At 33.9% G+C, this 16,201-nt stretch overlaps 1 protein-coding gene across 1 annotated transcript in view; it reads right to left on the bottom strand.

The window, feature by feature from the left end:
• The window catches only part of LOC109375422 (triadin-like), a 150,950-nt gene that overhangs the window by 64,042 nt on the left and 70,707 nt on the right, over nt 1-16,201 (bottom strand). Inside the window, exon 7 of the mRNA XM_019630803.1 lies at nt 11,876-11,926. Within this exon, the coding sequence (XP_019486348.1) occupies nt 11,876-11,926 (51 nt within the window). The remainder of the gene's footprint in view (nt 1-11,875; nt 11,927-16,201) is intronic.

Below are 16,201 nucleotides of genomic sequence, written 5' to 3'. Positions count from 1 at the left end.
TATATATATATATATATATATATATATATATATATATATATATGCCCATATATATATTTCAAGTTTCATCAAAAGGCTTCATTAAGAAGCTTCAGGAAACTAAGAATAGTGGTTCCTGCTGGAGATTGGGACCTGGAAGCCAGCGAGTAGGAATGGGACCTTTTATTTTCACCCTATCTTTACTGTTTATTCATTCTTTTTACCATGATTGTAATTATTTAAAAATGAAATATCTGGTTTAAACATTTGTCACCTGAGCTCTTCATTTTGGGCTCCAGATACAAGCATTGCAGAATCATGGAATGAAAAAATCCCCAGGCTGAGCTGTTGAGGCAGACAGCCTGACATTTTATATGCAGCACTGACTTTCCCAGGCTGTTGATTTCATTTATGAAATGTAAATTGTTGAGGGCCTAGAGAGGGGAGCCTCATTAATGATTTTTCAATGGCATCCACACTATGTTGTCAAGGAAAATAGGCTGACCATAACTTAAGCCTGCATGTGCTGGAGTCGGAGTAGGGAAGCAGTGGAGAGCAACTCTGTTCAGGAGTTTCTGCCTTGTCTTCATAAAATGTAAAGAAACAAATGTACTCCATTTATAAATCCCATTCTTTTTACTCCTTGAATTCATAAATCTGTATTATTTGAAGAATGCTTCTGTTTTTAAATACTTTGCAAGTTAAAAGCTGAATACCACTGATTTTGTTTTCCTACTTTAACACATTCGCTTCTCTAGCACAGAGATGCCTTATATGTATAATAAAATATAGTAATAATTATTATCATTTGTGACCAATAATATTTTTCACTTGCTACATGGTACTCACTAAGCAAGTGCATCATATGCATTTATCTGTTTTACTTATGTAATATTAAACATCCATTTTTTATTATGTCTCTAACCCTAGTAGAATATAAATGTTATGAGTTCTGGGAAGAATTGTTATATTCTCTGCTGTATAATAGTGCCTAGATAAGTGCTTTGCACTGAATAGCTATCAATAAATATTCGTTGCACAGACAATTTGTATAATCCTCACATACCACTCCTACGAGGTTAATATTTAATTACATCCACTTTACAGATACCAATGCTAAAACTTAATAATTTGTCCAAATGCATACTCCCTAGAATTGGCAAAACTGGTAATTAAATACTGATTTTTCCCAAATCCAAAGCCTTAAGCATTCCTAAGCACATGTTATAATTACTGTTACTACAGATAGAGTCAAAAGCTTTTAATCATTTCATATATTAAAAACTATGTGGTAAGCCACATTCTATATCTGATACATAGGCTGTATTTACCTGGGTTACATGACTTAGACAAATTACTAACAAAGTTTTCAAGATTGTAAGTGACATGAACAATATGGTCACTATATTTTTATTAATTTCAGCCAGTCATTGTAATAAATTAGTTTCCTAAATTAAGCTGGTTAAATTAAATAAATAGACTGAGCATTGATAGAAAATTGATAATTATCTCACACACACCTAAAGTAGTATTTAATATTTAATGACATGAGAAGATTTCACAACCTCTATTCCACAAATTTTCATCTTATCTATATCAACATTTCTGTACTTCAATATTCTATGAACACTTTAATATTTTCCTTCCTCTTTTTAAAACTATATCCATATGGTTTTGAAGCTTCACGCATTCTTTATGCTCTTTTCTTTCCTGGTTGAGTTTCTAAATGAGTATCATCTTTGTTTATAAATTGAGGGATCCCTCCATGCATAATAAAGGGGCAAGGTGATGGTGTTCTCAAGTAATTAAGCAACCTCATCCAAATCAAGGAAGTACAGAGATCATTTTTTTGTACTGCAGCTGGAGAAAAACAGGCAGATACAAACCAACCCCCACAAAAAATTCCTCATTTCAAAGTTTACTTATTTTATTTACTAGCTAACTTCTTGAGGCATTTGAAACTCTAAATTTTAATTTTCTCACCTTATGAAATGGAAACACTGATAATTCTCCAATGTATCTGAGGCTAAGATTAGATTGAAAAACTTAACAAATATTTCCTGAGCACTCACATACTAATATCTAAGTTATAGATATCCATCGATTAAATAAGGTCTGGCGTTCCTGTCTAAGGCAGCATTGTAAGCCACTTCATTTTTCCTCTTTCCCAGCTCTCTTTTTCAAGTGTTGTGAGATTTTTGAGGGCAGGATTTTGTTTTGTTCATATTTGGAGCCTCAGTACCTAGAATATCCTTAGATTATTATGTCAGTATCAAAAATTATTACTCATATAAAACAATTTAAAATGTGGTTTCAAAACACCAGGAAAGTTAAATCTATAAGCTTCACTTTTAGGTGGTTTAAACCAAAATAGACAGTGGAATTCCAGTCCCATTAACTAAAACCTTACATACATGGAAAGGCCCATTATTATTGACCCACCAGACTGTCAGCACTGCTACACATTATCTTCAGATTTTTATATTGAGTTGCCGGAAAAGTCATGACGAATGTTTGCAACAGATGCACTCGTTCATTTTTGGAAGTGCTAGAGTCATTTGCATCTATGTTATTGCTATGTCATTGGACAGCTGACAGTTCTAGTTTCATTCTAAAAAAAAAAAATTGAGCGATTTGGTTGAGTTTTGGAGATTTTACAAGTTGAAGATGGAAGACCAAACTGTACATTTTTGCCATATTTTACTGTTTTATTTCCATAAAGGGAAGAATGCACATCAAGCTTGTGAAAAGTTGCATAAAGTTTACAGTGACAAAGCTCTATAAGAATGTTGGTACCAACGATGGTTCAAGAAATTCCGTGCTGGTGATTTTGATCTCAACGACACTCCTTGGTTCAGGGAGGCCCACTGAAGTGGATGACAACAAAATAAAGGCATTGATCAAGTCAAGCCCATGTTACATGACACAAGAGATTGCAGAAACATTGAACATCCATCATTCAAGCATTCATGACCACTTGAATAAGCTGAGACACGTAAGCAATCTCTATTTTGGATTCTGCATAAACTCAAAGTTCATTTGACAGTACAGATAAACATCTCCAATATGCTCATTAAACTTGAGAAAAACAATTGTTTTTTGAAGCAACTGATAACTGGTGTTGAGAAGTGGATTGTCTACAACAATGTGGTGTGCAAACGGTCTTGGTCTCAATGTGATGCTTCACCTCAAACGACATCGAAAGCAGACATTCATCAAAGGAAGGTTATGCTCTCAGCGTGGTGGGATTTTAAAGGTGTCGTGTTTTTCAAGCTCCTACCAAGGAACCAAACAATCAATTCAAATGTGTACTGTCAGCAATTGGACAGATTGAATGAATCCATCAAGAAATGTCCAGAGCTTGTTAATTGTAAAGGAGTTGTGTTCCATCGTGACAACACGATACCACACACAAGTTTGATGACCCATCAAAAATTATTGGAGCTTGGAAGAGATGTGTTGCCACACCCACCATACTCGCCTGACCTTGCACCATCAGACTTCCACTTGTTTCTCTCTCTTCAAAACTCCTTGCATGGTATAATGTTCAATTCAGATGAGGCTGTAAATCCGCACCTTGTTCAGTTGTTTGCAAATAAAGACAGGTCTTTCTTTGAATGAGGAATTATGAAGCTCACTGAAAGATGGCAAAGGTTATCAAACAAAACGGGCAATATCATTGATTGATCTTTGTTCTTTATATAAATAAATGACCTTTGAAAAACTGGCAAAATACGTCATGACTTTTCCGACAACCCAATATTTCTTCGTCCCAATCAGATATAACTATCCAGAGAACCTAAATGAATTAACTAGATTTATAGGTGGTGATTTCAAAGCTGAGGCACAGTGCTTTTTTCACAAGATATGCACACATGCACACCCCCCCACACACACACACATGTTCTTTCTGTGTATTAATGTTTGTCTCTCTCGCCTCTGATTCCCATTGTATCAAAAAGGAACAAGTATTCTACATAAACTTCTACGGGTATGTTCTAAAATGGTTCCAGTTCCTAATGCAAGTCCTGAATGTGTGACTCAGTGCTTTACACTTAAGTCCTGATGCTGCAGCCCTTCTTTGGCAAGATTCCCACAGGAATTTGATGCTCACAAAGCAAGTTTGCTGAGTGGACACTAAAAACACAAAACGAGCCAGAGGGTATTCTCTCTCTGCAGCACAGAAATAAATGCATACATTTTCCCTAGTTCTGTCATCATTTCGTTTTCGTGATCCTTTGTCCTTTGTCTATGCTAAACACAATGTATCGCATATCTGATAGTGTCACTCTGCTTTTAGCTACTCTTTTATGAATCTCTGTGTGTGCCTCATTATCTTTTCCTTCCCTGAAGCGTCCAAAATGCAGAATACGCATTGAAATAAGTAGGAGATAATTGGAGAAGGCTGCACATAGGGTAGGTCGTACAAAGAACAGTCAGTGAGAACAGGGTCCTGTGATGTCATTTGAAGATGGCAGGATAGCTGGTTAGATATATTTCAGGTAATGAGCCTGTTGACTTTAAATTATTCAATGTATTCAAGAAGTTGTGCAAAAATCGCTTGTTAAGGTAAATAAGCAGACATTCTTTGGTTTTTCCTTATCAAGGGAGAGTCACTCTTTAATTAAACTCTTGCTTGTTTTCCAGGGCACAAACATTCATTTTCTTTAACTTGAAGTGAGAATAAGCAATTAAATGAATAAAGAGTCATAGGTTTAAGTAAGGATCATCCTATGCCTGGTTCAAAATTAAAAATAATACATGACTTTATATGAAAAATAGTACTTCTAAATTTTTTTAAGTGAACAGAAAAAATGGAAAGCTTTATCAAGGCATTAAAAAAAAATCCCTGCAAGAAGGGAAGCATATTAGAAAAGGTTCATAAGGTAGCTTGGAGTGACAAGAAAAGTGAACATGCAGTGACAGTATCTCATTGTGTTACCCTCCTCTCCCCTTTTAATGAGGGCTTAAATAGGAAGAATACCAAGGGAGGAACATTGGGGCTTTGCATTTAAAATTGTCCATATATTTCATATACATATAGTTGTGCATATGTTATCATTAATTTTTTTGGAGAAAGAAAATGAAAATTCACAGTGCTTGGATACATTAATTAGGTAAAGCCAATGATTATAGAGAAAATTCTGGCATACTTAACTACTTTTCTTACCAACACATAACCCCTTCTGTCAATTTTGCATTTTGGAACGATGGGTACAATAAGAAAAGTTTTAGGCTGTAAATTGCTGCTTAGAATGAAAGTGCTACAGTTATTGGCACAAGTTTCACTTAAACAATTCTTCAGGAAATGAGTAAGCATGGATTTGTAAAGATACCCACTAACATTGCATGCTGTTGAATACTGATTTTTTTAATTAGCAAATTATCTATAACTTTCCTTCATTCCTACCAAATACAATAAAATTATTATGAAAAAAACCCCTTTGATGTTTTGCTCATGTATTCCAATGCTGAAGAAAAAAGGAAAAATTATATTTTAGTACTTTTAGATCTAATACTAAGTAGTTAATCCAGCATAAAAACTTTGGATAAACATTTCATCTTTGTGCGTCAATTTCTGCACTGTTAACATGATAGTCATAATATTTTCTCCTTAAAATACCTCAAAGCAGAATTAAATCATGTCAACAAATAGTTAAATCAGAAACAGGACACAGAAAAAGGAAAAAATTACACAAATTTAAAATACTAATGTTGATTATTAAATTAAATATTTGAGTTGAAGTATTAGATTTTAAAAACAATACTGTAGCAAGTTCTATTTCTTAGAGGGTGACATGTCATATGCAAAAAATATATGGGTGATTTGCAATCATTAGGAAATTTTAAAATATTCAGAATGGTGAATACAATAAATGTTAATTAGGTTTGTTTATTAAAATTATCAGTTACAAAAAATAAAATAAATTCCTGTAATATCAGTTTCGAGAATTAGAACACTAAATAACATTAAAATTGGAACTTTTCAGAAGAAAATTTGATTCTTTTTCTGTCAATCATTAGACATCAGAATATTTGTGATCACTACTAGTTGTATCAGCACAGGAACATTGGTTAAATTCAGACAATTTTTTTCATATGATCTACAATTTGGGGTTATATTTCAACCTATTACTGTGATTGTTGCTGTTTTTTTCCTTCCTTCCCTCCTTCCCTCCCTCTCTTCCTTCCTTCCTTTTCTTTGAATTATGGTTGTGTGGTTCTTTTACTGACTTCATCCTTCTCTAGACTTCTAGTCCAGCTTTTACTTTGGCCACTCAAGACATCTGCTCCTCAATGTAGGTCGGGATATTCCTGAACAAGTCACTCATCCAGCAGGTGACTCATCTCAGGTCCTGGATCAGCGATAGTCTGTTTGCTCCATTCCTCTTGTGTCTGCAGTTTCCCATAAACTGTAGCCCCAGAAAACTGCTGGCAGCACCTTTTATCAGTGTCATTTCTTGAATGGGAGCTCCACTTCAGCATAGGATTAATTGCAGTGAGGCTTGCTTAAAATCTCTGCCTGTTTACAAGGCACATTAATGTCTTTCCCCTCTGGGGAGCACAGCTCCTCATCAGCTCTGCTGCTGAAACACTCAGCACCCATACAGCTTCATTCTGGATCATTGCTCTGTGTTTCTTTTCTGGTTTTTATCCATATATATATATATATATATATATATATATATATATATATATATATATTCCCTTTATTTGCACTACCTATGTCTTTTTAGTTTATCCATTTATATGTTATCTTTCATTCTAATGATTTAGAGAAAAGAGGAGCCATCAAATATAGTTGTTTTTTCCCTGAAAATGAGACTTTAAAAAGCCATTCCTTGCCTTACCACATAATTACTGAATCAGAATCTTTGGTCATGGGATCTGACTGAGAACTTTATTTTAACTCAATATGAGATTTTAGTGCATAACCAGATTTAAGAACACAAATTAGAGTATGAGAAGCCTTATTTCTGGGCTCTCCAATCTGTTCCGTTTGTCTGTCATCTGTGTTTATGCCAGTACCATAGTGTTTTAATTATTGTAGCTTGTAATATGTTTGGAAATCAGAGTGTGACTCCTTCAGATTTTTCTTTTTTCTGAGTATTGTTTTGGCTATTTAGGGTCCTTTGTGGTTCCTTATGATGTTTATGATTATTTTCCTTTTCTGCAAAAAAATGCCATTGGAATTTTGATAGGGATTGCATTGAATTTGTAGGTCACTTTTTGGTAGCATGGACATTTTAACAATATTAGGTTTTCTGATCCATTAACATGGGATGTCTTTTTATGTTTTTGTGTCTTTTAAATTTTTTTTAATCAGTGTTTCATAGTTTTCAGTGTACAAGTCTTTGGTCTCCTTAGTTAAGTTTATTCCGAAGTATTGTGTTATTTATAATGCTATTATAAATGACATTTTCTTAATTTTCTTTTCAAATTGTTCATTGTTAGTGGTTAGAAAAGTAACTGATTTTTGTATGCTAATTTGAACTTTACTGAATTTATTAATTCTAACAGTTTTTTGGCAGAGTCATTAGGGTTTTCTACATATGAGATTATGTCATCTATAAACAGAGATAATTTTACTTTTTTCCTTTTTGATTTGGATGCCTTTTATATATTTTTCTTGCCCTATATCTTTGACTAGGACTTCTACTACTATGTTGAACAGAAGTGGTTAGAATGGAATTCTTGTGTTGTTCTTGATTTTAGAAGGGATATTTTTGGTTTTTCACCATTGAGAATGATGCTCACTGTGAGCTTTTCATGCATAACTTTCATTATGCTGTGATAATTTTTCTACTCCTAGTTTGTTGAAGTTTTTGTAGTAAAAGAGTGTTGAATTTTGTCAATGCTTTTTCTGCATCTTTTGAGAAGATTATTTGATTTTTATCCTTTCTTTTGTTGATGTGGCATATATATGTATTAATGTTCATATGTTGAACCATCTTAGCATTCCCTGGGGATAAACGCCACTTGGTCATCACGTATGATCCTTTTAATATACTATTGAATTCAGCCACTTTTATTTTGTTGAGGATTTGTATCTATGTTAATCATGGATATTGGTCTGTAGTTTTCTTTTAGTATCTTTGTCCTTTTTTGATACTGGGGTAATGATGGCCTCATAAAATGATTTTGAAAGTCTTCCTTCCTCTTTAATTTTTGGAAGAGTTTGAGAAGCATTGCCATTAACTGTCCTTTAAATGTAAGGTAGAATTCACCAGTAAAGCCATCTAGTCCTGGGATTTTCTTCATTAGGAAGTTTTTTGATTACAGATTCAATCTCCTTACTCATTACTGATCCACTCAGGTTTCATATTTCTGCATTATTCATCTTGGTAGGTTGTATGTTTTTAGGAATTTATCTGTTTTTCTAGGTTATCAAATCTGTAACATAATAGTCAATATCTTATAGTCGTTTTTATTTCTGTGAAATCAGTTTTAATGTCTCCTCTTTCATTTATGATTTTATTTATTTGACTCGTCACTCTTTTGTCATAATCTAGCCAATGGTTTGTCAATTTTGTTGAACTTTAAAAAGTATTTTTAGCTTTGTAGATTTTTCTATTCTCTGTTTTATTTCTGCTCTAATCTTTATTATTTTCCTCTGTTTGATAACTTTGGGCTTAGTTTGTTTTTTTCTAGTTTCTTAAGGTGTTAAGTTAGGTTGTTTATTTGAAATCTTTCTTCTTTTCTAATACAGGTTTTATTGTTATTAAACTCCCTCTTAGTACTGCTTTTGCTGCATCCCATGTTTTGGTATGCTATGTTTTCATTTTCATTTTCCTAAAGATATTTCCTAACTTCTTTTTTTATTTTTTCGTCATTATTTTTCTTTCAAGAATGTGTTGTATAAATTTTACATAATTGTGAATTTTCCCATTTGAGTGTGCATGATATTATAATTTTATCTGATACTCCTTTATGGGCACTCAATGAAGTCTTTTAAGAATCCATTTATTACAAGAAGATATGTTAAACTCTTAACAACATTTCTTTTAAAATTGCATTCTATTTTAGTAAGGATTTTTTTGAATTGTGACTGTTCTCATATATGTGAAACGACACTGAACCTCTTTAAGGAAAGAAAGCCTAGTGTGACAATACCTCTCACAGGTGAAAGTGAAAGTCACTTTGCATATCATGATTATACTTTTTTGTTAAAATATTCAAGTATTATAATTTACATTCAGGACTATGGGCCTGAATTTAGGTTGTTTGTTTATTCTAGTACATTACTAAGGGAGACATTGACACTTTAAATGATAATTAAAAAAAAAACAAACCACTAATTAAATATCCTTATGCAGTTATTTGAAGCTTCAATTTGTAAAAGAAATAATGGAACAACATTTAAAATAATAGTGCTGGGATTACATTTAATTGACTTTCTATGAAAACCCTTGTCTACTTATTAAAAATTAGGAAGAAAATGGTGCAATAATGAAAATGAGTCACTAGTAGTGAAGTAGAATATAACTTTAAAAAATGCATCTGTTCCAAAATGCTCCCTTCCCCATCATTATCTGTGACCATGAACTGGCTAATGCTAGACTGATCATCTGATGTAAGGTGATGGAAAGATAGATGAATAGAGAGGAAACTCTAAAGTAGATATTTTCAGTGACCAAAGACTGAAATGAGCACAAACTGTTTTTAGTGTAAACTCAAATTGTCTTCAATTATATGTTCCATATGCATTTTCCTCTGGAGGGAAAAATTTTAACTGAACTTTCTTAATGAAAAATGTGGATATTTATAATATTCCTGTCTGTTGTTCATTTTTAAAATATTTCTGTCTTAGATTGGCAAAGGAATTCAAACACCATTGTGTGAATAAATTACTTAATGGTATCAAATCATTTAAATTTAGATTGGAATGTAAACACCCATTCCAATCAACAATCAGATCCTATTAAAGAAATTTAGAGTTTCCTTAAACTCAATTAGTATTTAGGTAAACCCAAATGAATGTCATTAGGCTTCACCATTAATTCATTTTTTTGAACAATATAATACAGCAACATTTCTCTGCCTATTGAACATTTAACTTAACATGTAAGATAATAAAATGTAAAGTAAATTATCCTAATTTGCATATTATGCCAGCATTACATAAAATTGCCTAGAGCACCAAAAATAACTACTATCATCAGTGATTATAAAAATAAAGTTTTAGATATTATAATAAAGGTCTCAAATGAAGTATAAATGTCTCCATGTTGTTTTTTAAAAAAATCAAGTACATATGTGAGCTGAGGAAAACAATCACGTCGTACTTTCATGTTTCATTAAATAACAATTTTGTTCAATTTAAAATTAACTGCAAAATTAATAAAACATGACCTAAGGCTATGGTTTTTATACATTGCTACACAGACTAATGAGGACTCTTTCGTTTTTCTGACTGATTCTTCTGTCAGCTTTCGCCTCTTGCTGCTCTCTTATTTCTCTCACAACTCCAACACATTTATACAAGTTCACCAAAAGTCTTTTTCTTTCTAATAAAATAATGCCAATAAGCCGAAATTTTTACACCACACAGTACATGGTGCTGGGAAAAGTCATCAAGAAGATAGAACCCTGGTTTGATCCAAATCCCACCCTGACAATCCCTTGCTGAGCTCTGCGCATGCGCTCCTCCACTTGCCTGTCCCACTGCTTAGAAGATGCGCCTTCTGATAGTAATTCGCTGATGAGACTGTTGGACTGGGTACATGACTAAAGCCTAGTAAGATCTCCTTCATATGTGACTGAACCTAGGTAAGGTCTTTACATAAACTTTTAATATTCTAGGAAGCTGGTGTGGAAATCTACTTGTTTTGTGGTCACCCAAAACAAACCTTTAACGTCTAGTACCCTTTGCTTATTAAACCTGCCACCTACCAATCTGGAGTGGTCTGCCTTTCCTTGGTCTCTCCCTGTTCTCCAGTTACAGGGGGACAGTTTCAGATTTTATTCTGGAAGCTATTGGTCAATCTGAGAAGCAACAATTGGTCAATGGTTCATGTAGATCTCCTCAGGGTAAAGGTAGAAACAGGCTCTATTTCTAACATTCAATACAGTAGGTACCTTTTATAGATTCACAGGTTTGATAATATGCTCATTTTGACAACAGGAAATATTAGACAATTCTGAGTATGATACTATGCCCATAGAATGTACTGGGATTAATTAGAAACTAAGCATATTTATTACATTGGATTTAGCATATTTACTTAAGTTTTAGGGGACATAACTTGATGTATGGCATATCAGAATCCACATTACTCAGAGCCTAGTGTAATGGGAGGCTGGAAATACAATACGGTGTAACAGCAAGAGCACACTGCTTGATTTAGATCAGAGTTCTAATGTTAACTCTGTTGCAAATTGCAATAACTTTGAAAAGTTTCATTACTACTCATTTTGTTTATTTATAAGATGAGGGTATTGGACTGCAGTTTATCTCTAAGTTCCTCCTACCCATAAACTTTGTTTAAGATTTTACTGTGTCTGAACTTACAGAATGGCAAGAGTTCACTGAGAAATTTAAGTATTGCTTTTTATCTTAAATCTTTTGTTTCCACAGCTATTCCTAAAAAAGATTAACTTTGGAGTATTTCTAAAATGTAGATTTCCCACCATAGACTCATAAAATCAGAATAGCATATTCATTTTTAAAAGCTTTTTCAATATTTCTGACTTAGCTACTCTTTCTTATGACGTTTCATAGTACAATTTAGAATTTTATCATGGGAAATTAGTCCCTTTTTTTTGCTCAAAAACATGAGGGCATATAAAAGTTATAGTGTGAGAACCTTAAAAAAATGATATGTTATTTTGTTGTAAGTAATTGAATGTTCAATAGACACATCAATGTGTTTTCACTTTCATTCTATATTATTACCTTTTTCCTTTAGGGAAGTTGGCAACTTCACTTCTTTCCCCTTAGCAGGCTCTGGAAAAACAAACAAACAAAAAAGGAAACATTGAACATTTATTTGCAGCCAAGAGAAAAATACATTGAGAATACATATGTAATGAAATCAGTGAGCCATCAATAAAGTGAACTTGTGTGGAAATGATATAATATTGTCTTAAAAAATGATTTTAATCATTTAGACACACACACAAAAAACAAGAGTATAGAGTACAAGCCATCCTCTGATTATTTTTATTTAAAATAAATGTATATTGTTGAATGAGTTATGATCTATTTGGATGGATAGAAACTTATTTTATCTGTAATTTTTAAAAACAATCGCTGCAGCATTCAGCAGTTTCCCAAAACTATTATAATCAGCACTAACTTAGTTTATTTTTTTCAGACTATGTTTTCTTCAAAACATAAACTATCAAATGGAAAAAACCTGCATACGTAATGTAAATACATTGTTTTAGTCATCAGACTCAAGTCAAACAAATTGCAAAAATAAGACTAAAATAAAATATGAGAGACAATCTCTTCTATGAACCTACAACATCATAAAAATGTTGCCCTTGGTTAAAATAAACCAAATAAAACTTCATTTATTCTACCAGGTTCAAATACAAAACGATTCTGGTCACATCATGGATTCGAGACATATATGTGGGCAATATTTTGAACAACATTATACTTCCTCTACAACCTACATAAACAAGGTAAGCCAGTTTTCTGCCTCCGTTGCAACATTAAATCTCAGTACCCATTTTACTGACAAAAATGACTTTTAATGCAGTGAGAAAAGAAGAAAGAAAGAAGTCAATCCTTCTTACCCTTTTTCCTATTCCCACCTTATGGTTTGGTGTGGGAATGTGAATTATATGCCACTCAAGCAATCACTTAGAACAAATTGAATCCAGGTGCCTTTGGATGGTGTCAAGAATGTGAATTTAGGGATTCTATTGAAAAGGCTGTATCCCTCAAAGAAAGATTTTCTTGGTATATAAACTATAGCCTTAAATATCCATATGCTTTTAGAGTTTTTTAAAATGGTTTTAATGGCAAAGAAATGTCTGTGTTGCTATTTATTGTGTTAAGTGTAAATAGGGCTTTTTTTTTTTTACACTTAGAAATGAAAAGATAAAATCAAGAGCCACTGAGAAGCTTCATTAAGTTTTTCTTTTCAAGTTGATGGTAGTAATTTACTGCTTTTGCATATCCTGGTTAAACCAAAATAATGAATGTATTGTGAACTAAGTAGTGGTGGTGGGGACAGATTCCCAGAGGGGTGGGAGAGTTCCATCCCTGGAACTTCAGTATTCAAGATTTAGCTTGTTGATTAAAATGGATGAGAGTATGTGTTTGTGTGAGACGGAAGTAGTTATGAAATACAAGATCTAGGGAGATAAACCCCCGGGACAGATTCGATATTGCAGAGAAAGAAGGAAGAGTGGAAAATAACAGGTATACATTTAGAGGGTATTTGAAGACTGTAAACCCATCACTGCAAATTTAGAGAAAGTTCTCAGAAAACGGAAGTGATTTTTATTTCCAAGCTTGCTAATAGGAAGGTGGATTCTGCCCTCAGGCTGGGTCATCTCATGCATTGACCTTCCTGTAGCTCAGTTCCTCTCAATGTTCTTTTTGACCTGATTTAGCAAGTCCACAGGCTGGCCTGAGCAGTCTAACTACCTAAGGAAGTGGGTGGGATATCAAATCTGACAAAAAATGTGGAGAGAATGTTATATGGAAATTATGTGCTTCTGTATTAAGAAGGACAGATGCATCACCGGTTTGGGTGAGCTTAAGGCAATTTTTCAACTCATCTGTCTTATTTGTAAGGCAACAAGCATTGGAGAACAGATCATTAGTGTGTATGTGTGTGTTGTTTTTACAAAAATGGTAATTTCTTTGAATTTGCCCAAGAACCTACAGGAAGGCATATGAATCTTGATTATCAGGATCTGGAACATATTTATCAGTTCTGGGATATAAATTGGAACTCTCAAATAATCTGGACAAGGAGGTTGTGATGGAGAAAAAGTTCACAAAGGAACAGAAAGATGGTTCCAGGTTTTCTATTGTCCTACACTGCCCCCCAAGACAGAGGGCCTAATGAACCAGGGTGAGTGTCCATGATAAAGTACAGAATGTTGGGGACCAGTTTCACAGTCCTCAGACAACTTATCCCATCCTTAGCTCTAGCTTTTGTTTGATTAGTAGAAATGGCCAAATAAAAGCATGGGGAAGATAAATAGAAGTTGGGGGATCATCGGGTGCATGGTCCTGAGTACCAAAATAGGAAAGAAGGTAAGCTCTACTGAGAATCCTCTGGCATTAGATCGAAACATACACAGTCCTGTGTCACAAAACTAGTCAATAGTTCTAATGTCCATTGTACTAATCCAATGCCAGAAAAGTTAAAGGGGCTACTACTGCTTTGTTAGTAGAGGAGAAATTAATTAATCTGTTTGTTGTCTTGTTTGGGTTTGGTTTACAGTTCCTCAGTCCATGGATGAATCTTCAAATAAGTCAGACCCGCTGTAAGAAGCAAGTGGCGATAGGATAGGGATGGATGCCAGAAGGAATAGAAGCAATAACAGGGCTGACCAACAGGGCTGCCTGCTTTCTTGGTGGTCACAGCCACATAAGCAGGACTCTGCCCTTGTGAGTGTGTTGGGAGAAGTTTTGTGCGTCCACTAGCCCAGAAAGCCAGCAGCAAAAGCTAGCAAGGCATTTTTCTCCTGCCACTTTTCTTTAAACAATCATCTCTAGACCTTCTCTACATCACTTTAAGTAAAGACACAAGCCTAATGATGTTTCATGACCTTCCTAATTTACTCATGGTTATAACATCCCAGGTAAATGTGGCCCCAAAGAATTTTTTTGTATAATAGTCCTGGTTTTAGAATTGTAGAATTGCTTCAATATGGGTTCTAATGTGTGCGTGAAAAGTGGAATCTGTGAAAGACTGGCAAATGTAGGCAATCTCTTAGCTGAATAATGTAAATGCCTCATAATATACAATGACTCCAACACAATACTAAGTGGCTTTTCAGCGAGTAGAATTGCTACATCGTGATCCTGCCACAGCTCAGCAGCAGGCTTCAAAAAGCCACTTCAGAAACAATAACGCTACAGGGGTTTTTAAAGTCCCTGAAATCTTATAGATCATCTGGCAATTTTTCTTTGATTTTTTTTTGTAATGATAAATTACATTCAGAGAATAAAGGAAACAGGACAAAAAATATTTCCAGATAGTGTCCTGCTTATACATAACAAAGACATTTGAGGGCATTAACACAGCTTGAATAAAAAAGAGGTGCATTTTAAATAGCTCTAAATCAATAATCATATGCAATAAGCCTTTATATATGTGGTTTTGTAGTGACTGTGGAGTCATCTTGCAAATAGTAGAGGATTTAACATTGAGAAAAAGTGTTCACTAGGAAATTGCCTGCAATCGTGCATTAATAACATAACAACAATAATAGAAATTACAGGAGCCTACTTAGTGAAATGGTCAGTGTAGATTTAACTCCCCCAAATAATGTTTTCCAGGACAGAGTTTTACAACTAGCATTTCCAACAAATTTAGGCTTTGGCACAAGTGAAGACGTTAAGTAGCAGTTTAAATTTTCGATAATCATCATTGCCTGAAAGGTAGTTTGGAGGTAAACCTCAACCTTTCTTTTGAGATGTTTTTATATTGAACAATACTCTGTGGTCCAAATATAAGTGTAACATAAATGCAGACCAAAATCAATGTATTTTATATTACATTGGAAGAAGGGAAAGTTTAGATTTTGCAACTAAAACTGAAAGCAACAAACTAACCAACAATAAACTCATAGTCACAGACAACAGTTTAGTGGTTACCAGAAAATAAGCGGGGAGGGACAGTGGTAGGAGAGGGAAAATGGGGTCAAATATATGGTGATGGAAGGGGAACTGACACTCGGTGGTGAATACACAATGTGATATATAGATGATGTATTACAGAATCGTACACTTGAAACCTATATAGTTTTACTAACCAATGGCACCCCAACAAATTTAATAAAAATAAAAAAGACACTCTTAGATTTGACTCTTGAAACAATTATTGCCATCCTCTAAAAAAAAAAGGCATATCATACATGTGTGTACACACTCACACACACACACACACACACACACACACACACACACACACACACACACACACACTGCCAAAAAATATCTACAAGTGGACACTTTGGTCAGCGTTGCTCAAGCAGTAGTTCACCGTAATCAGAAGTGTCTGGACACTGATGGTAACCACTCTGA

Source organism: Hipposideros armiger, unplaced genomic scaffold (assembly GCF_001890085.2).
Source record: "Hipposideros armiger isolate ML-2016 unplaced genomic scaffold, ASM189008v1 scaffold_948, whole genome shotgun sequence".
NCBI lineage: Eukaryota > Metazoa > Chordata > Mammalia > Chiroptera > Hipposideridae > Hipposideros > Hipposideros armiger.
The sequence above is the reverse complement of the archived record's forward strand: the minus strand, read 5'-3'. Positions and strand labels throughout refer to the sequence as shown.